The following is a 23,796-nucleotide window of genomic DNA, read 5'->3' on the forward strand; positions in this document are numbered from 1 at the left end:
GCAGCAGTTCAGCAATGGTGTCCCCAGCAGCCACCACAATTCTTCGCTGACGGCATGACGGCGTTATACTTTTAATTGTATCAGTGCTGTGAAATACAATTAAAAGTATAACCTTGGAAGCATTGCTTTCTGAATTACTCTCCTATATGCTTGTATCACTAGCGGATCCAGAAGGATGGTTTGGGAGGGGCGGTTCGCTTTCTCGAAGATGAGCGCAGCTTCAAGGTGACCAGAATTTTGATTTACAAGAAAGGGACTCGTATGAATACGGGGCTGGAGGGGGTGGGTGTTAAAATGATTCCTAGATTTCACTTTGGAACCCGAACTTGTAAGTTTTTTTTGTAATGGGAGTATTTTCTCTGTAGATTTAAATTAAATACGTACTTCCGATTCGGAGGCGTTACAGTGTCATGATTCACTTCACACACAGTCACCGCAACATATGAGATGCACAGTCTGGCACAGTACTTGCACAAAAGAAAATACTGTATTGACGATATCATTCATTTTAACGAAAGAATGTACAATTTGCTCTAATCATTTATATTTTGAGTAACAATTGCGGGACAGCAGTTACAAAAATTAATACAAAATTAATCTATTTCTATATTTGTGTGGGGTTCACGAAACATAATATAATTATAGTTATGCTTACAACAACAATAAAATTACCTAGGTATATTATACTAGCCTTCGTCTAGGTGGGGCTCGCCCCCAGATCCCCAATCTGCTCGACATACAGCGTTGCACAATATAGCAAATGCTCTTACGTGGTACTGTGGCACAATATTTCGCGTTCTTCCTTCTGTCTTTCATATAGAATCGGATTGAGCTAAAACTGTCACGAAATTCCAACACCTCGTAAGGCATTTTAATGAACCACCCCCACCTTTTTCCTTCTCTTCTACGTTAAGTGAAAAAAAACGTTCAAATACATGTTGAATTATTTTAAATGAAAAATCAAAGTACCAACTTCCATGTTTCTAACCGGAAGGGATTCTGAGATATGGCATCTTATAATAATAATAATAATAATAATAATAATAATAATAATAATAATAATAATAATAATAATAATAATAATAATAATAATAATAATAATAATAATAATAATCCCACCCCTTTTCTTCCCTTCTAGGTAAAATATCAAAAATGCTGCTATACGTATTGAATTATTTTAAGTGGAAAGTCCATATACGAAATTTCATGTTTCTAACCTTCAAAGATTCTTAGATATTGATTTCTTCTTATAATATTTGCAATCGCCGCCACTTTTTCTTTCCATCTCTTTTTTCTCCGTTTTACTATAACATATATATAAAAAAAAGTTGAAACATGTGTCAAATTATTTTAAATGAGAAATCCAAATGCCAAATTTCAAGTATCTAGTCTTAACTGATTCGAAGAGATGAACATCTTATTAAAGTAATTTCCATCCCATTCTCCCTTCCTTTCTTCGAATTAAAACAAAAATCCTTCCTTAGTGATACTCTACGTAACAAATCTTATCTACTGTCCTAATTTCAAGTTTCTAGCTTAATTGGTTTGGCCTGTGCGAAGTTACTCACTCAGGATTTCGTCCTTTATGTGTGAATAACAATAACAAGCTTGTGTTATTTCTCAAGAAATGATGGAATGCCATTTGAAGTCACAATAAATCCTTGGTCCCTTCCTAATGTTTCCGTGTTTGAACCCCAAAAGTCACGTCTCTTTTTGTTGATCTAGTAGATAGCGAACGTACCTATGATCTTTGATGCATGAGGTTCTGTAGTTTAATTCCCAGTAAGTGAGCATCGAACGCACTACAGTGGGTCAGATCCAACTTTAAACTCTAGTTCTCGTTCTGTAAAGCATCGCATTTGACAAACGACATAAATACATATCAATCAATTAGCCAACCGAAAAGTCTCCTCTTAGATTCAGAGAGCTTTTCGGTAAGGAGCGCTGAAGATTCTATATTTCTCTTTATTCAAGGTAAAGGTAATTGAGGTTATAATCCGGAATTCCGAAATCCATTTCATATCCTTTTTCTAGGACACAATAACACATTTTTAGTACAAAGAGTGAGCCGTCTTACTCTCCTTATTACAGTTGTTCGTCCAACGAATGAATCATATTCTCGCTACTTTAGGGCTTATGGTGACCGCCCCAAGAAACTAGGGAGAGAAGTATTCAAAATTCAAATATGTCTGTATTAAGTACTATTAAGAACCACACATTTTTATTAGACTGCTATGCTTGTCACACAGATTGATCGGTAGGTAAAAAGACCATATTAGTGTTTCCTAATGGTAAATGCTGAAAGATCAGAAAACCCTTTGGAGGTGGCGGTCGCCCCCTCCGCCCTCCCCGTGGATCCGCCAGTGGCTTGTATGTAGAAGTCCATCCATCAATCACTTGAGATTAGCAACGGAGGAATTCCGTTTTTTTTTTTTTTAATGTTATTTTCGAAATAATTAGGCTAATCATTTGCTCTGAGGATTTTAACCCACAAACGCCCAAGACCAGTTTTATTCGTTAGCAACTGACTGAACAAAACCGTGTTACATCGAAAATCTGAGAAGAAAACTGAACGAAATTCGTACAACAACAGAACGGGTAGTGTGCCTGAAGTGGAAGAACGGGGGTTTGGCTAAATGAATGATATAGACCATGTAAAGTAGTGAAAAATAAAGTGGGTCACTGGTGGCACAAGGAGCGTTTGTGGGTTAATTATTCAGAAATTACTATGCTATAAATATACTAGTACTGCTACTACTACTACTAGAAGTAGTACTAATAATAAAACTTCCTTACTATATATAGGAATAAGATAATAAAGTATATTTTATCGAGAATATTAATTACTTGAAACAACAAAGAGTAGTGTGTATTTTTTAATTTATTCAAATGAAGAACATACGTAGTGAAATTTGAAAGGCCGCTACACTACCTACGAAGCGTGTCCGGAAAGTAAGTACCGTTAAGAAAAGTACTAAAACAGGTTTCTTCAACCAAATTTATTTTTACATGAAAGAACACTCCTTAAACTATTCTAATTACATAGTTTCCCACAATGTTCAAACACTTGTCGTAGCGGGTGACTAACTTGCCCAAACCTTCCTCAAGGAAACATCCCGCTAATGTTCGGCAAGTACGCACCGTTTCATTTGAAAAAAAAAAATGAAATGAAATCTTTGAGTTTTACGTCCCACGGGTATGCTGGTTAGGCTAAAGGAGACGGTCATGATGAGTAATGACTGCAATGGGGGAATGAAGAAAGTGGGAGGAAACGGGAGAACCTCAAGGAAACCCACGCACACGGTGTTTGCCCACGTAAAGTTCACTTGGCGGGGGCTGGGATCGAACCCAGGACCCCAAGCACCAGAAGTGAACGCTCTACCATTCAGCCACCGCGGCCTCGCTTCAGTTGAACGCCACCGCAGCGCTAGTGTCGGCGCACCGCGCATGTGCTCTGGTTTCACTGGTTCATTGCCTCTGAACTGACGCCAGTACGGTTGAGTTGTCGCGAGAGTATACGCTGCTGCAGTCGTCTGCTGTGAATTTTACTGGGCGCAGCCATAGGTTGGTGGTTTCTAAGGTACCGGTAGTTTCTAAGGCACTTTCAATGGCGTTGTATGTGGCAGCTGTGAGTCTTGTGAAAGTCGAACTTAAAATAATGAAAAAAAGGCTATATGTTCAAGAATAGCAGTGAATATATTTACTTTATACTTATAGGAAGGCTATATTTATCATAATATGAAATAAAATTACTCTACATTTTAATTCCTTCAATCGCCAATAACTTGCTGGACAACAAGTGAGTGAGAATACCAAGCATGTATATGAGCGCCCCTTAATAATAATTTTAGATTGAGTTTAATTAAAATTATTGAAAATTGTTATGCTATATACTTCAGGCATATTGTTTGTTTAGCTTCAGTGAAAATGTTTAATATGGAAAAAACTTGTTTATAAAATTAGTGATAAGATATTCGGAACAAAGGAGTACAGCGCTAGAATAACCAATGCATTTTAAAGCATATAATTACGAATGTATAATCTCAGAAACTTAGCATCTTCGTGGAAATAATTTCTTAATTTATTCCTCATTCTTTTGTTAGCGGATGTCCATTCTTTGCTTGGCACTGGTAAAGTTGAAATGCGTCACCAGAAATAATTAAATAATTTAAAAGATATAACTCTCTAGTCCTAATGTTATCTGAATTATTTTCTTGGCATCTACTACAAACGAGGTACAGATTTGTAACATACCAGCATATACATGTATTAAAATTCATAAGGAGAACACGTACCAACTTACGCTGGGTGGTCACTTCACATAACACTACATCTATGATGATTAAGGGCATCTTGAAGCTCGAGTGCATGTGAGGATGCATCTTTAGGGAGCAGGTGGATCAGTGAAGTTGGGTATGCGTGAAAGAAAGACAGGTACGAAAAGCGTACACTAGCCGGGGTTAGTAATCACTACAAGTGGATTTACATTTCAATTTCTTAGTAACCATGGCACATTTTTAACGCTGTCTCTATGTTCTCCCTCTACATAAATAATTTTCTTGCACAGAATTATTTTCGTAGATTAGACAAATTTTACACATAAATTTTCAAATATTTATCCCGTATTTTTCATGCGTACTTAGCGTAGATCGATAGGATGGAGCAATTATATTTTATGTCAAACGGGATGAGAGAAATTAACAAGTCCGGTATAAACTTTACTATATTGCCCGTACTATACTCTTAACAAAATTCATATGCGGTAAGGTACGGTTAGGTTAGGTTGTGATTACTTAAATGCGGTTGTCTTACATATATATGTAATACCGATTTACCAATTTTAAAATCATCCATTGCCTGCAAATCTCAATTGTATCAAGAGTTTCAAACTTTTACACATATGTGTAATCACAAAGGTAAAATTGTTATCGAACTTACGCTGGTGAGAATCGGAAAGAACGGAGGCAGGCGAGTATCAAATTCCATGCTGGGGCAGGCACTGATCGAAGATTATAGTATGCCTTTAAACGTGTGATTCAATTATCAGTTTACTAAGAAACGATTTTTCAGTATTCTGAGTATTAATATATATTAAACAGCGAAGTTAGCCTAGAAATGTCACAAACAAACAAAAAGATAGAGCAAGGGAGCTGTGGTAAAAATATGTGTATTTTAATTTCTTTCTAGCAGAATATGCAAGGAGAGAAAGTGTTCTTCAAAAAGATTGAGATATATCTGTTCGCCCAATAAGTAATTAATCACTATATCGCTTGTTGTACAGTGTGGCTTTGTTTTTGTTTCTCTTTAATATGTTATATAGTACAATATTTCTAATTTCATTCTTGGGAAAACAAAAAATATTGCATGTACCTCTTAAAGCTGTTATGGTTACATCCGAAAAAGAAACAAATCATTTTTATAGGCGAGTACCATGTAAACTTCTTCATATAACCCGCTCAAAGCTGGTTTGTTTGTAACCAGCTAGCTGAACAGGAAGCGGAAATGACGTTTACTTCACCAGCGTATTGTGTCCTGTGAGACGTGTTTACAATGTTTAAAACAATAGCTGACACCGCCGACTGTGAAATTCGTTCTGTTATCCGGTTTCTGAATGCAAGGAACGTTAACCCGACGGAAATTCATCGCCAAATTGTTACTTTGTGCCGTCTGACTACCACTTGCTTCTGCACCTGAAGCGCAAGCTCGACGATAAGCACTTTGAAAATGAAGACGACGCAAAAACAAAAATAAATAAATAAAATAAAACGCTCTGAAGTTATGGTTGTCTTCACTGGAGGGATGTTTCTTTGACAAATGTTTGGACAAGTTAATCACCCACTATAACCAGTGTTTGAACATTGGTGGCAGTGGCGTAGGGAAGGGGGGCAGAGGGGCCGCCCCCCAAAGAGGTCCGACAATGTACTTTGGTACTTTGACGTTTGTAATTTTTTTTTGTATATTTTTATGTTTATATATAGTTTTGTTTGTAATGTTTCTATATGTACCTATAACAGCCATTGGCCCTACCCCCCAAACACACATCCTGGCTACGCTACTGATTGGTGGAAACTATGTCTTAGAATAGTTTAAGGCGTGTTCTTTCATGTAAAAATAAATTTGGGTTGAAGAAAACTGTTTTAGTATTTTTAATGACAGTGACAGACGTACTCCCTAAAATGACATACATACTAATTCTAATAGCGTATGAATAAAATGAAATATCTTTTCGCTAAATTGCGACATTCAATTAGTATCTACAAGTCTTCCCAGAGTATTCTATCATTACCTCAATCCAGCTATACTAAAAAACTATAGAAACAGCCTACCTAGAGAAATTGCTACTTACCAAGGTAGAAGTGGGTTAAAATTAAAACTTTCAATTGTTTGACGCACTACCGGCACCACCAAAGCGTAGAAGGGTAAGAAAAGATCATCTGCATGGTTGAAGATGATACGCCTTGCGATATTTGAACAACTATGGTTCAGCAATTTCATATCTGTCACCTTTATCTTAGGGACCCTGAAAATACAATACTTGTTATCAGTGATGTAATGCTAATTGTTTAGGTGGGTATACGCTTCATCCCTTGTCACACACTCACACACACACACACACACAAAGCCGGGTGTTCAATACTTTCAGGCTTTGCACTATTAAGATTTCAAGTTCAAAGTTCATAAGAAAGTTATGGTGAAATATCCTTGCTTATAGGCAATTCACACTGGCTCTCTGTGCGTATCGATTACATAACAAGCAGGATGTGTATATGAAGTAACAAGAGAAGTCTGAATGGAAGGCTATGTTTTGGAGAACAGTTACCGAACCACTTAACCTATCAACCATTGACTAAAAAAAAGATTACCTATAATGTTATGGATTAATTTAAAGCCTTATTTAGCTCTGGTTTACTTGTATGACTGATAACTATAAGAAAAAATGACTTGGACCAATGTTGTTTCCGACACCTTGCTCATTCCTTTGGTCCTATCTATCACTGTGACACTTTCAAAGGATGTATTTAATGTACACACAAATACACATATCTCGTTTGAGTTAAAATGTTGAGTACGTTTGGAGTAATTTAAGATTGAAATTTTGAATTTTAACATTGTAAATCGGTCGCGAACCACAGCCTACTGGCTGCTGTGATAATCAGGGCCATAACCAAGAAGAGATTAATCGCCCTCAATCTGTAGTTTGTCCGTTCTGCAGCTTACTACCTCTCTCTTTCTCTCTCCCCCAAATTGTGTTTAGTTGTTCTTCTTTTGCTCGGAAAATGAATTTAGCTTTCTTTTGCCGGATCATAATTGAATTAAAATAGAAAAAACTTAATTTTGGTTTCGTTGCCGCATGACCGTTTTAGAATTGATGGATTGAGTGATCCTCTATCCTAAGTACCAACAGCAATAATATCGAAATTAGTATATGTATTAATACTAATATCGGGCTTATTGCTGTTGGTACTTAGGCTACTGTGTCACTCAACTATTCAATTAAAACAATGACAGCTATGTCCCAATGAGCAAATAGTTAATGACTTGAAACGTTAATAGCTAAGTATAAAGAATAGACAAATAATACAATAATACGAAGACAAGCTATTTTCATGAACAACTACACCTAGAACTTAGAATTTTAGATGTCTCGGAAAAGTAGAAATAAACTTAGGTTATACCACTGTCATAAATTCAAATCTAGTCTTTGTTGTGATCTTCAGACACAGAGCTTTCTTTTGCCGATTTAAATGCATTACCATGGTTCCGGGATTCCACCTTAAAATGCAGGATAATATTTCATACTGTCACGGTGTTGGAAACTGACACTAAACTTCAACAAGTTCGTATAAAGGGGCGGCTCTTGAGGGAAGCCACATCGGGTCTATGCCAATTTATGGTCGAATATTTTTCGTGTTGGCAATTGGGTCCGATAAGTTTTTTTTTTTTAATATTAAACGTTTAGTTTTTTTTTTTTTATCAGAAGCGAAGCGATTCAAAAGAGCCGCTTCGACCAAACAGCAAATAGGCACCTTGGAGAACATTTTCGAGGCCAATTTATGGTTGAATGAAGCCCTGATACCAGCGCCGAAGTTAGAATCGAGTAGTATCGGTATACTCATCTAAAACTTTAGGCCAATAATTTCTTTCGATTCGAGCTTTAGGTTTCCCGTCAAGAGTGATTTTTAAAAATCACAAACAACAATCTTTCCGAGAGAAGTAGCTCAAGTGGTAGAGCGTGGCTTCGCATTCGGTAGGTCGTGGGTTCGATTCCCGCTGCCAAGCATCCTGACTGTGGTTTTCCTCAGTTCTACCATGCAAATGCCGGGATAGTACCTACTAAACAGGCCCTGGCCGATACCTTCCCAAATCCTTTCTATTATTATTGTTGTAGTTAGATATGCAGTATAAAATGGCCTCTGAGCTGTATCTGGTGATTGTTAAATAAATAAAATAAATACGCACCCCGAGAAAAAAGAAAAATAAGATAAAGACAAAAAATGTTCTCCTCCTAAAAGTATTTCCTAAAAGAACCGGGTTCAGGTAGGTATCAGAAAAAACAAAACAAAAAAAAGAGAGAAATATTCAAAGGTGCACACAGTCCGTATGCAAATTTTTAATCTTGATATCTTGAAAACTAAGGGTGTTTTTTTTTTTTTTTTTTTTTTTTTTTGTAATTTCCCTCACCTCTCCGCCCCCAGTTGGTACCGCCAAGTTTACCATCCGGTTCCGAAATGCATCTGGGGTGCTCTTTGGTCCATACTTGACTTCACCAATAAAAAAACCGGGTTCAATACGTGTTATATGAGCTTAATAAGCGTTTCAACACAACACTATTCCAATGTACCGATTCGTACCATAAATCTCCAAAGTGTTAAACACTACTAAGCAAATATTTTCGAAGTGACGGCTGTATCGAAAAGATCAAAGATTGTTGTGACATGCTCATACGCTACAAGTCTTTCCTAACTTTTGTTTTCTACCCCTTCCTGTTAACAAATTTTCTTCACTTTTCTTTTTTATCTGAAAGAAAATGAAATAACGAAGAAAAATGTTTATTTTTACCCCGTCCCTTTTTTTGTTCAGTAGGTTGAGGAAAAACTACTACTAGTACTAGCTGCTGAGTATTTATCGAAATCAATCGCTTTTTTTCATTGGTCAATTGCGGCTACAAATGAGCAGTACTAATCCGAGGTTCGCTGTTGTATTTGGCGGTATTGGGAACGACGGTGAATGCTTCAAACTAGACCGACGATAGCTTATGTGTTTTGTTATTTTTATGGAGGCCAACGATTTCATGGTGCAAATATATTCATTTAATTTCCTCTTAACTCTTAAAGACCATATTTTCGGAACCTCCGTCCGCGATTAGAAAGGAACTTTTTCTATTCCATATTATCTTGCTCAAATTGTATCCAATCGACAGATTTTGAATTGAATTTGGAATTTGGAAGGTAGGGACAACGCATGTGACATCTTGAGGCAAAAACACTGCATGTTCAGAGCGCTGTTTTCCATTATAGAAGAGATTCTCAGAAAATTTGATTCCCACACCCCGAAAACGCAAATATTTTTAAAAAATTTAGACATCATTCGCGGTAACAGCCTGACGACCAGCTGTTTAGTGAGATATTTTTGTTTTGAAAAGTACATGAAAAACAGTTGTTTGTTCCAATGAAGTGAGTATATTATTGATCAAATGTAGCGTATACCCGCGTACTTCCTAAATTTTAGGTGGCTATACGATAGTTTCCAAAAATTAGAGCTGGGTATACGCCGTATACCCGCGTATACCCTCCATTACATCCCTGCTTGTTATCTATTGATTGCTTGTATGTCAAGTACTATAAAACACGTTGAAAAGTTATTAACAAGTCGGATATATACTGCAAAAGATTTCAAGCTCTATACCTAAGTTAAATTCTGTGCTCCCAGGAGATTCTCTACTAAGATATATCATTATGAGCAATACCATTATATATTCAAACATCACAAATTTAGTATTCTACTTGTTCCATTAAACTTGACCAAATTGCATAGTTTTCCTTACTATGTTTAGATACACCGACTAAAAATTGCAAAATCTACAACAGCATTCATTTTCATACTATTGTTATGTCTTTCATATAATCTAATTACAGGAATATTTGAATAAGCTACTGATTATGATTTTTTACAGTAAAATGAAGGTTTTATTTGTAAAATTTTCTTGTTGATGTTAATATACAACAGTTTAAGAAACTCTTGATTATCTGTAATTCCATTCACAGACTTATAGAGTAAAACAAGTTCAATAAATTGCCTTCTATCACACAAAGATGTGAAATTAATTTTTTTTAAATAAGATTCAATACAAAACATTTTTCTTGCATGATTAACTTTCATATATCTTATGATATTACCATCTCAAAAATGTATTTTGTATTCTTTCAATTTCTCTATTGTTTCTCTATGTTTATAAAAATGTGTCCCAATTAAATATGCATATTCTAATTTACTAGGACTGAGACTATTGAATAAAATCATTAGCTTACACATCTGTAAATTCTTTCAAATTTCTGATTTAAAATCCCAATGATTTGTATCCATCATTAGCTATTTTTAAAATATGTGTATTAATACATAATTTATTGTCTAACTTTATTTCCAGTTCATTTATTTCTTCAACTCTTTGTATAGTTTCTTTGTTCAGCGCATACTAAAAGCGAAGTGGATTATGTTTCCTAGAAAAGGTGATAAACAAACACTTTTTTCACATTAAAATGTAGATTATTTAGAATATGCCATCTTTAACACTCATCCAAATCCTCTTGCATTTGCATTGGATCATTGCGGACTTTATTCCTTTATACAATTTCATATCGTCCGTAAACATCAAACGTTTGGAATATTTTATTACTGTCGGCAAGTCATTAATAAACAACAACAACAACAAAAAAAACAGAGGTTCGAATGAAATATCGAATTAAAATGTGGCCACAATTAAAAACGCCACAAATTGTTTATAAAGTAAGATGAAATGAACATAAAAAGTTTATCTGAAAAAATAACATCTGATAACCTTTTGAGTAATATGTTACGATTTAGTTTGTCAAAAGCTTTAGCGAAATCTGCACAGGTGGCATTACATTATCCTTACTATCAAGTGATTCAGAGAGCTACTGAGCAAAATTAAGTAAGTCACAGTTAATCTCCTCGGATAAAATTCATGCTGAAATATAGATATACAAGACTTTATATGATTATATATTTGGAATGAAGAATATGTTCAAATATTTTAGACGGGGCAGAGTTTAATGAAATTAGTCTATAGTTTTCAACTTCATATGGGTTACCTCTTTTTATGAATTGGACGGGTATTTCTAATCTGCCAACCTTCAGGAAAGTTTTGGGTTCTTAATATAAGAATACCATGTACACAATGGTTTCGTGCGTACCTCTCCACAACCTTTAAATACCTCATATATAAACAGATATTAATTCAGGTCCAGAAGATTTTCATGCTTTTAACTTTCTAATTGCTTTTATATATTCCCCTTCAGTAACAAAACTTATATTCAAGCACTGAAACAACTCCAAGTTAGCCGAATCGAGTGTATTATAATTAGCTGGATAATGAGAACAAACACTTTTAAAATATTCAGCAAGACCATTAGCAATTAAATTGTTGGTGTCTAGAGATTGTTTTGGTAGGTCATATGACTTGTTTCTAATTTATTTCCTTTTTTGTTATTAATAAAATTCCAAACGCTTTACGGGATTGGATTTATCTTATGTTCAGTTTGGAAAATATATGATTTATATGACTTATCAATAATACTTTTTACTTTTCTACGCAATTCATTAAATTTGTTTAAATTATAACCTGTGTGCATTTCTCGTTTTCTATAACATTCTTTATCTTTTAAAGTATTAATTATTTTTGTAGTGAATCGGCATGCATATGAATGTTTCTTGCATATATTTTCTGGAACATATGTATCAATGATACTTTTCAAAATATAAAAAATTCAAAGCATCATTAACATCATTATAGGTCTACACACACACACACAAACATACATATATATATTACAGTTTTACCTCTGAAAGCCCTTGTATAAATTATAAAAATCTGCTCTCGTCTGCTCTGCGTCTTCAAACCGTCTACACCTAATCATTCTACCTCGAACCGAAATGCCGTCTTCATTACATAGACTCTTTTTCACTATCTCTTCTAAACAAATATTAAGTAAGGTTGGCGAGAAACAGCATCACTGTCGAACTCCTTTTCCAATTGTACTCTCCTCTGTCCTTGCCTCCGCTATTCTAACACTTACTTCTTGGCTCACATATATAAGTTTCTTCGATCTTTCCATTCCAACCGAACTTTCATTAGAACAAGAATTCCCAATTCACATGGTCAAAACCTTTTCCAGATCAATAAATACCACATACATCTCTTTCCCTTTTTCTATAACAACTTCACCAATCACCCTTAATAATCCAATTGCATCTCTTTGCCCTTACTTATCTGAACCTGAACTGTTCCTCCTCAACATTTTCATTTATTCTTTCATACAACCTTCTGTTCAGAATTCGAAGCAAAATATTTGCTCCATAAGATATGAAACTAATAGTTCTATAATCCTCACATCCCTCTGGGTTTGATTTCTTAGACATCAGTGTCGTGATCGTCGTCAGGAAGTCTTTTGGCCACTCTCCTGTTTCATATATTTCATATCTGAAACAATAGAGTCCCAAGGGTCTGTCTTGTCCTTGTCTCCCATATTCGTAATAAATTCAATAGGTATATTATCTATCCCGGATGCCTTTCCATTTCTAATCTCGGATAAATCTTTTTCAAACTCATCCAGAAGAATACTAAATCCTTTATCATCCTCGCGTACTTCATTTTATGTTTCAACATCTAGGCCACACGGTTTATCCCTATTCTCATATAAGTCCTCAATATATTCTTTCCATCTTCCTAAGACTTCACTTCTCTCGCTGACTATCTTCCCATTCCTATTTTCTACTGCCATTGTAATATCCCCTTGCGTCCTCCGAACTTATATAGATCTGTTCTCCTTGTACATTTCTTCTTTCTATTTCTTCTATGACCTTGGATTTTCTCTTGTTAAATTCTTCCCTTGCTCTGTCTGTTTCCCTTCGCAACTCATTGTTTAACTTCCTGTACATCTTTCTGCCGTCTTCTGTATCAAACTGTTTCAACGTCTTCCTCTCCCTCATTTTCTGTAACATTTGTTCTGTTTTCGCAGTAACCTACTACTTCTTCTGCACAAGTTTAATATGCCCCCACCGTCTGTTACTACCAGGATCTATCCTTTTCTCGTTTGAATATTTTTCTTCCACTCTGTTTTCGTTTAAGTATTTTTGAGTACGAAATCTCAATGAAAGATTTCCTACTTCCTTGTTTCCAACATTTCAGTATTCAGCATCTTGTTGTCTATTTTTCTTCTGCCTACATTTTTCAGTTAAATATCCACTTCGGACAGTACAAGGTTATGGTCAGAGAAAATGTCAACCTTGGGAAGGTTCTTCGCGTTCTTCAAGCTATTCCGATACATGTCCTGAATCATAACATACTATATCTGATGCCATTGCACAGGCCAGCAAATTGCCTAGGGCCGGCCCTGATTGCATATTAATTATTCCGGGATTGTAACCGTCCCAGTGAACAACAACAACAAAAAAATCCTCCTAAACAAGACGTAAAATTCCTGTTTAATTCTGTTCAAACCGAGACAGCTGGGAGCCTTAGAAGATCTTGACAAAGAATGATTTGATTGTAGTCTACTGTCTATTATCTATTACTAAAGTTATATACTCACACTGAGATAATTGCCAAGTCATCCATCCTCGCAATATAAGTATTCGGATTAATTCGTATAAGTCGTAGCTTCATGCGAATTTCATTGTTTTTGACAGATCCTTTTACCTTTCCCACTGGTCTATTGCACGGGAAAGTAAATTGGCAAAGATCGTAACCAAACTGAAAACGAAAGCACACTTTTGTTGTAATTCACATATCTCTAATTATTAAATACATTTTCATATTTCATTTATGATATGACATGCAAGAAGATTAAAATTTTAACTTAGGGTCTAGTAAGGATGTACTAGGTAATTCAAATCTGTAAAATTATTTTGCACTTTAATCAGGCAAGCGGTACAGTAAGTGCTTCTCATTCCGGTATTGTATGATTCGCCACATTCTATAATAAGGCAACGATGGATCCGCAGCAATTTTTAATTAAATAAATATTCAATGTTTAAATTTAATTTTGTACTCTAATTATAAATAAGAATAATATTTCAAATTCCGCAGTTGCTTGAATGGCGAAATACTAGACACGTTCACAAAATAAGTGTACTAGGGCCTTCAAACTATCTTTCCAGCGAGCCCAATCACGCGTCAGTGCGACCAAACCTGTGGCCGCGGTAACATCTCCCGTGAATGGTGCCGCCAAGTGCGAGATTCTCAGCGTTATCCGTTATCTTGTTGTGAAGGGAAAATCTTTGTCTGAAGTTTTTAACAATACCAAATCAGTTTATGGCGAAGAAGTCGTACGAGTATGTTTAAATGGTGTCGTGAATTCAAAAACGATCGTAGTTCTGTGAACGATGAGCAAAGGACTGGAAGACCGTTGATTCTGACTGATATGCGTATTCTCCTGACCTGGTATCTTCAGACTATTATCTGTTCACCTCCTTGAAGATGCACATAGGTGGGGAAATTTTTTTCAACTGACGAGGAAATGAAGGTGGAGATGAAGTATTGGGTAAAAGAGGTGGCAGCAGACCTCTTTGACCAAGGCAGAAAAAAAAATTAATCCCTCGTCTCACTAAGTGCATCGAGAGGGATGGCGACTACATGAAAAAATAGTTCAGTTCACATGAGCACTGATGTAAGCATGTAAAAGTTTTGAAGTAAATATCTTTTTTGAAACCTATAAAAATCAGAAAATCTTATTTTCTGCACGTGCCTCGTACGTTGTACAATAGAATATTTTAATCGTCTGTACAGGTTCAGAATATGCGTAAATACACAAAATATATGTTTTAATAATTTTCACTTTTATCTAAAGTGATTTTTCTTTAGTTTTTCCATTAAAATTTTATATTAATCTTCAACAATCCGTCAAAATTGCTGATTCCGCAGGACCGTGGTTTCGAACGTGCTGGATTAACGAGCGTTTACTGTATATCAATCCCACGCAGTTGTTCGCACCAGATAAAATACCAGTATAATTCAACAGCTATATCATCATCACGATTAACAATATATCAGATTTGTGTAAAGTTCATTGCTGACAATTACAGAGGAAATAGAGATCACTCACAAACAGAAGGATCTTCTGTGAACAATCTTTTCTTTTTATATGGGGTTTTCATCTCAATGGTTTGCTTTTACTAATTTCTTCTACAAATTTATTTGAACGTTTCCTGTTTTGTGAAAATGAAATTATATAATGTGCCTATAATTCCAATCTACTTATAATACAAAATCTTCTCAGTCTGTGAAGAACGCTAATCCCATATTGTTAACAATCGCCGCTCCGCTACGATTGCTGCCTACCTTTCTTTGCAAATGGCAGCGGCGGATCCAGGACGGACTTGGCGCGCGGTGGGTACTGCTACTTAGAGCTACTTTTAAGAGCTTCAAACTCTGGGATGGGTTTTATTTATATATGAAATAAGAAAGTTTCCTCTTCTGGAAGAAGGTGATCGCCCACCTCCTGGATCCGCCCCTGAAAAATGGATAGTGATTACGCTAAACATAAACATTTTCTGCTGTTTATTGTTAAAACTAGGGCTGCATTAAAGGTAAATAAAGTTATAATCTCTGTATAAAAAAAGAAGTTCTGAGTGAGTTAGTGACTGACCTGATTGATCAGTGCCCAGATCAAGAAACTTAAGCGAGAAAATTGAAATTTAGACACTGCATAGGTTTTGTGACGTAAGGTGCCACTAAGGAAGAATTTTTCGAAATTCGACGAGAAAGTGGAGAGATAGAGATGGTAATTATTATATTAAAATTTACATATGTTGTAATCTCTGAAGACTAACGACATGAGATTTGGTATATGGACTTCTCACTTAATATACTATATATATTGTATATATTGTATATATTTATTGTATATATTGTATATATTTAACATAGAAAGGAAGAAAAGAGTGTAAGAAGAAAAAGGGATGGAGATTACGATGTCTATATCTCAGAATATTTTAGAGACATTTTTTTCTTTTTAAATAGACTTCTCATTTTAAATAATTAGATATGCGTTTCAGTTTTTCTTGTACTTGATCTAGAGAAGAAGAAAAGAGAGTGAAAAGAAAAAGATTGGGGATTACAATTATTATTACACGAGGAATCTCTTAAGGTTAGAGACATAAAATTTGGTAGACCTACTTGAACTTTTAATTTAAAATAACAAGAGGCGCATTTCAGTTTATATATATATGGGGTAAACGTAAAAAAAAAAAAAAAAAAAAACGAGTAGGATTTAGAATTATTACAATAAGATAGCCATATATTGAAATATTTTAACTTTACAGACGTAAAATTTTATTTAAAATAATTACATATATGCTTCGGCGTTCTTTGATATTTGTCCTAGAAGAGAAGAAAAATGATGGGAAGAAACAGGAGTAATGGTTTCAGTTATTATCATAAAATATATCAGAATTCTTTAGGGCTAGGAACATGAAATTTGGTGTTTGGAACTTGATTTAAAATAATCAAATACGTGTTTCATATATTTTTTTTTTAATATTTGTCCTAAAAGAAAAGAAAAGAGATGAGAAGAAAAATGAATAAGGGTTGCAAAGGTTAATAAGATTCCATATCTCGGATCCCTTAAGGTTAAAGGCATAGAGTTTGGTATTTTCATTTAAAACAAACACGTGTTTCAGTGTTTGTCCTAGAATGGAAGAAAAAAAGCTGGTGGTGCTTCTCTAAGTTGGCCATACAAGACTTTCGAATTTTGTGTGAGATTTCGACTTCATACGGATTCATTATGACATATGCAAGAGAAAGAACGCAAAATATTATCCACAGTAACACATGGAGGCATTTGCTAGTTACTTATATAAAATCCAGAAGTATTTATTACATGTCAAGTACAATACAATTTATAAGCTAACCAACAAGAACACCACAGTATAAAAACCACAGACAGTTGTTACTGTTTACCTTTAGGGCAGTGCAATATTTAAGAAGCTTTACCGCCAACCTAAATGAAGCATACTACCATTTACATGATGCAGTCTATTTAGATTCGAGCATTAATATTTGTGTAGGCACAAGTTAATTGGGCAAAAGTAAAAAACAAAAAAAGTTAAATGGAAACAATTAGAACTCTTAGATATAATTATGATCTTATCCTATAGCGTATAGCGAGCTGAATGCTTTTGGGGGGACAACCAGTATTTATAAATCAAATTTAAGTAATATTAATATTAATACCTTTTGAGAAATAAGGGACATTTTACAAGAATTGAATACATATCATTTATTTTTTGTCCATTTCAAAGAAAAATAAATATTTCTCAATTATTTTAACAAAAGAGACACTGACCAAAGCTTAAAACCCCACTTTATTTTAAATTATAATTTGTAACTGTTTCGGATATCTAGCATATCCTTCTTCAGACACTATCGAAAATAAATGAAAATACAAAGCCATGAATAGTCTTACTATTCTCAATTGTATATCACTGGACTAAAATACAAAGATGGCGCAATAGTCATCATCCATAAGGTATGAACACTCTTGAATCACTATCTCGGTATGCGGCCATGTCATGCAGAGGTAGCAGCCAACGTTCTAGGTGGACTGGAATAACGCTTCTCGTAAGATCAGCGAAGTCAAGCAGTGTTGAGTTTGTTCAGAGAAAGACGGGTAGCTGTTAGTATTCAGCAGGTTGTGTCATTGCGATGTCCGTCCATTGCGACGTGAGGATAATTGGGGAGCTACTCAAAAGAAAGACGTCTAGCAAATTCCAGTCTAAAAAGCCAGCATTAACGGCGAAGGAGGCTACCACACATCACTCCAAAGACATGAGTACTACAAGCCGGCTGATAGGCCCTGGTTCCTTATGGTTTGTTACACAAGAATTTCAGTTTTAGTTCATGCAAATAGCATCTTTATGAAGGTACAGGATTTGAAACCTAAGATTACTAAACTAAGCAAACATATATTTTCGATTCCAATTTGTCACCGCTGTCACTCTTACATGATACAGAATTCGACAATACGCAAGAGAACTTTCTGTCTTCTTTTGATGTAACAGTCACCTCCCGGAGCTTGTGCACATCTTTCAGATTCATCTATATATTCATCTATATACTCACACACATCTTTCATATACTCACACACATCTTTCAGATTCATCTATATATTCATCTATATACTCACACACTACAGCAAACAGAGTCCAAAAATGATGAGGAACGACTAGAAATACTACAAAGTAATATGAATCGTATCATATAGTATTAACACTATGTGAATCTCATTCGTATGGTGTAGTACTACCAAAGATGTTCAAAGTTTATTTTTGTTTGTTTTTTCACTTCATGATAGTATGTCTGTAATATTATTGCTTTTAAATGTAACATTTGGTAAAACTAAGTAGTAAGTATAATTTATGAAGTGATTCTAAATGCTGTAGCATACTAAAATTAAAACTCTGAAATTATTGTAATTTGTTAATATTTCAGTTTTGTATTTTGCAAAATCATGTAAACACTTTAGGGCCGGCTTGAATATAAAACACTTGTTTCCAAAATCTAATTCGAATTATTGAGACAACTCCAAAGCTTATTTTGTTCTATCAGACAGACATGCGAAATTCCCAAACAAGGAAATATGTAATTCATGCAGGTTACATTCCGCCTTTGAATTCAGTCATTCAAGCAGTCGATCATGCATCAAGTCTGGAGACTTGCTATTAGCTTATTAGTCACGCAACTTTTGTGGAAACTTCGCTTTTGAGATCTACTTAAATTGCAGAGATTCATAATACAAGTGCTTTTTCATGTTATCTTTTCTGTTTTTAGAATTCCTGTCTCGTATGTCAAGCATAGCATTTCTATTTACTGTGTTGAAGACAGCTAATGGCATTAAAATCTTTAGCATTCAATTATTTGTTTCATATTCTCTTCTTTATACTTTGCTTCTATCTCTAATATAATGGTGTACGCAGAAGTTCGTGTAACGAAGAGAGGAGAGGTTCAAGCTCCTAAATTCATATAACTGAGGTGTTTATATACACGTATTAATAGGGTAAAGTTTTATATTTGCGTAATATCTTGCTCAATGAGGTGAAAACTTCGAACCGCCCTCCTTGCGTACGGCACTGCTCTCATAGTACTCTCTTAGTAACTAATCTAAGATTTAAAACAGATCAAGAATCGGCAACTACTAGTTGAATTCTCATTCGAATCTTTAGTCTTTATTAATTTTTACCAAATAACAATATGTCACAAAGCGAAGGCATAAAAAATGATATTACCTTCACGTTTGAGTAGTTCTTTAAACTAATGATGAGATCCCAATTTAATGTTAATCTCATGGAGAAATTTTGGGGTTAGTTTTTCTAAAGAATACAATAAATTAGAAATTAGATGTGTCTCTACTCATAACTGTTGTCTTTAACGTGGTATAACTATGCAAAATACGCTTCATGTAGTTTTCTTAAACGTCAAACTATGTTATGTATAAGTATCGAAAGTCTTATAGAAAGGCTATATCCGTCCAGTCATCCATCTGTCGACAGGTAACAGAGTAAAAACAGTAAAAGATATCGAGAAGCTGTTTCTGGGAGTTCGATTCAGCGTCCCAAAAGTAGTTTTCAACTGCTCCGAAAACCCTCTATTCAAACTGGAAGTAATAGAAATAAACCGTTTCCACTTTCGATGTTGATCACCATAGAACATAAACAGTAATAGATAGCGACACGCAGTGTTCTGGAATCGAACCAGTGTCTCAAGAAATGATACCATCTCCATCCGTAACCCTCTACTAAAACAAGGAGTAGAAGAAATTTACTAATACTTTCGATTTCAATATTGATCTCCAAAGACCAAAAATAATAAAAGATATCAAGAAGCTTTTTGTTTATCGATTCAGTGTCCCAAAAATAGATTCCACCTATTTCTGTAACTCTTTATTCAAACTAGGAAAGGTAGAAATCAACCGTTTCAAATTCCAGTGTTAATCACCATAGAACAAAAACGATAACAGATGGAGATAAGCGGTTTTCTGGTATCGATTTAGCGTCTCAACAAAAAAAATACCACCTCTACCTGTAATATTTTACTTAAACCGGAACTAGAAGAAATTTACTAATAATTCCGGTTCCAATATTGATCATCACACAGCGAAACCAGTAAGCGGTATCGATATATATATTAATCAATTCAGGTTTCCAAGAATAAGTTCCAACCCTCAAGTCAAACTGAAAGTGGTAGAAATCATGCGTTCCCGGTTTCAACCTTTGTTGCCATAGAACCAAAACAGTAACATATGGCGACAAGAGGTTTTTGCAATCGATTCTGCGTCTTCAGAACGATGCTATATTTTCCTGTATCTTTTTACTAAGACCGGAAGTGAAAGAAATTTACTACTACTGATCTCGATTAGAACAAAAACGATAAGATATATCTAGAAGTAGTCTTTCGGAATCAATTAAACTTCCCAAGAAAAACTTTCTTTTCAAACTTTATCCTTGTATCGGAGTCAAAAATGATTGAAATGTACTATTTTCAGTTTCAGCAGTGATCACGATAGTACGAAACGGTAATAGATATAGAGAGAAGCGGTTTTCTAATATGGAGTTCGTAACGTAAAAATAGGTTCTTTCTTTGACTTTATTTCTCTATTGCAATCTAAAGTGTTGGAAATCTTCTGTTACTTCCGGTTTTAATATAATTTCTCATGGAGTAAAAATGACAATCGGAGCCGAGAAATGACTTCTATATGGATTCAGTATCCCAAGAATAGATTTCATCTAAGCTTTATTGTTCTACTGAGACTGGAAATAGTAAGAAATAGTAGAACTTTCAATATTGATTTCTATCTGCTAATAATTATAATAGATAACCAGAAACTATTTTTGATATGAGTTCAGCGTCAGACGAATAGATTCCATCTCTCTCACGTTGTTTCTCTATTGCAGCCGGAAGTTATAGATCTGTTTCAATATTGAATTCGCATAATTTGGAATCATATCGTAGTTTTACAACTGTGAAACGAAACTCACTTGGTTTTCAAAGCAACGCAAAAAACCCCCCTTCCCCCTCCCGCGGGCGATCATAACCTTGTGGTAGTGAAGTGGAGATTCGCCTCAAATATATAACCAGGATTAAAGGTAAGGAGCAATAATTTGGATACAAAAAGTTGAAAACCTAAGAAATAAAAATAATAATAATAATAATTCATTCAAAAATTCGAAGAACTGTATTTAAACGCGGAAAAAATAGAAGTACGACCTACCTGGCGGTGGGACTATATTAAAATTTTGTATGCATCAAGTTGTAGAAAAAAATAATACAGAGAATACCGTGAACACAAAAACGGTTAAGCGTAATCATAGGTCTTAGAAGAGGAGTTGCAGAAAATGGGTGAAAGGAAAGCTTGGAAACATGATAACGCAGAGGAAAGCGAAAATATGTACAGAAGATTCAATAACATATTACCAAGGTAAATAGATAGAACAGAGGAATAATTTTAAAAAAATAACAAAATAAAAGAAGAAATAGAGGACAGAGAAGAATTAGAAAAGGTAATGAAATATGAAGAAAAGTACATGAAAGTTAAATCTATAGAAATTCAGAGAAAAGAAGTTATGACCCTTTTCTTTTCTCTTTTTTTTTTCCCTCAAAGATGATTTATTTGTATAAAATCAAAGCTATGTTGTAACGTTATGGCGTTACAGAATTATTATTTGTACTCCTTAAAGGAATTTTCTTATTTAATCTTATTGTTTTAAATTTGTTGTCTTAAGATTACCATATTTATGTTCGACATCAATAAGTCAATTTGTTGTTATAGGTGTTAATATTAGGGTTGCCCCCATAAGATTTATCTGTACGTAGATTATTATATTCGCGTTCAGAGAAGAATTCTGGGAGCAGATTTCTTCGTTATTAAATATATATATATATATATATATATATAAGTTTTTGTACACAAAAAGTTTCCTGTTGTTAATATAGAAACAGATTTTAATGTTTTGTATATTCATATATATATATATATATTGTGCAAAATAGATAATAACTCCGTAACTCCAATAACTAATGTTTTAAATTGTGTTATCTGGTGTGAAAATGTATAGCAAAATGCAGGAATAAGTGAGTCATCCTGCCTTCGATCCTCCGGATCGAAATTCCTTCAGAGTGAAAATGTCTATCAATCTTGATTACATCTGTTACCTTGTTGATATGTATATTAACCAGATATTAGCCATATAATAGTATAGCTCAAACATGTCAATTATATATATACGTACCGCGGATCTCATGCCGTCAGATATATGTTGTATGTAATGTGAGGCATGTAAATTTGCTTACACTTTTTTTTTTAATATGCTGATGAAAAACTGCCGCTGGAACACGTATGGTAATTCTAACACTACGCTTGATGTTTATAGGAAGGCATGTCAAATCTTTTACTGGCTAAATAATATTACTACAAAGGAAAAATGATAATAAAACAGATGAAAGTCAAAGTTGTACCGTCTTTATTTGTATATTGATAGACAGCATTTATAAACAGGAGTATCTTGAAACAGTTACCTTCCACGAGCTGGCAATCTTCGTATATGAATAAGCATTCGATTCCTTAAATACCTGTTCTGCTTGTGCTCAACATGCAATTCAGAACAGAAGAATCTCCTACAAAAGTGGGGGTTAACATAGTCCTTTTTTCTGATAATCAATTGTCATCTTTCAATAAGCTATACATGTCCTCGTTCATGAAAAGCCCTGTTTTCATTGGCGAAAAATAGAAGAAGTTGCTGATTTACAGTCTCATCTGAGTTAAACTTTATACCACGCAAAGAGTTTCGAGGAGATCAAAACAAGTGAAAATCTGATGAAGCATGATCAGAGGAGAGTTTGACGGGTATGGTAACACATCACATTCAAGCTACAATAAATTATTAATGGTTAATCAAATTTGAGTGTGGTTTGGCGTTGTCATGGTGGAACACAATTCCTTTACGGTTTACGAGCCCTGGACGTTTCTGGATGATGGATTCGCTCAAACTATTCAATTGCTGATGGTACAGTTTTTAAGGTATTTCCTTTTTAATATCTTCAGAAACACACCACCTGTAAAATCCTACCACATTTATCTTCCTCTGATAAATGTCTGCTTTTAGTGCTGTTTGAGTCGAGTCACTGAGACCAAGACCATTTGCGCATTATATTGTTGTAAAAAGTCCATTCTCGTCACCAGTTATCAGTAGCTTCAAAGAAAGAATCATTTTCTTTATGTTTAATGATCATATCGCAGATTTTCATACGTGACGCCAGATGAACTTATTATGAGGAACTCAACGTCGAGCTCGCTTACGTACCTCAGCTTCTTCAGATGGTCATAAACGCTTTAATGATTGAACTTCAATGGGTTTGCAATCTCTCATATCGTGTAACATGTGTTTCAATGTCTTTATTTTGTCATCATCAACCTCGGTGACCAGGCATGTAGACAGGGGTTACAAGAACACAAAAATCTTTCGAAGTTTCTGTTAGGTCTGCATGTAGCTACTGGGAAGTACACA

The 23,796-nt window shown here is 34.7% G+C and overlaps 1 protein-coding gene across 1 annotated transcript in view; it reads right to left on the bottom strand.

Annotated features, from left to right (window-relative positions):
* LOC145691922 (uncharacterized) overlaps nt 1-23,796 on the bottom strand; it is a 49,765-nt gene that overhangs the window by 13,731 nt on the left and 12,238 nt on the right. Inside the window, exons 3-4 of the mRNA XM_081767231.1 lie at nt 13,830-13,990; nt 6,347-6,520 (exon numbers count right to left, since the gene is read on the bottom strand). Coding sequence (XP_081623357.1) covers nt 6,347-6,520; nt 13,830-13,990 — 335 coding nt within the window. The remainder of the gene's footprint in view (nt 1-6,346; nt 6,521-13,829; nt 13,991-23,796) is intronic.

This window comes from Thermobia domestica, chromosome 8 (genome assembly GCF_964235325.1).
Source record: "Thermobia domestica chromosome 8, izTheDome1.hap1.1, whole genome shotgun sequence".
Classification (NCBI taxonomy): Eukaryota; Metazoa; Arthropoda; class Insecta; order Zygentoma; family Lepismatidae; genus Thermobia; species Thermobia domestica.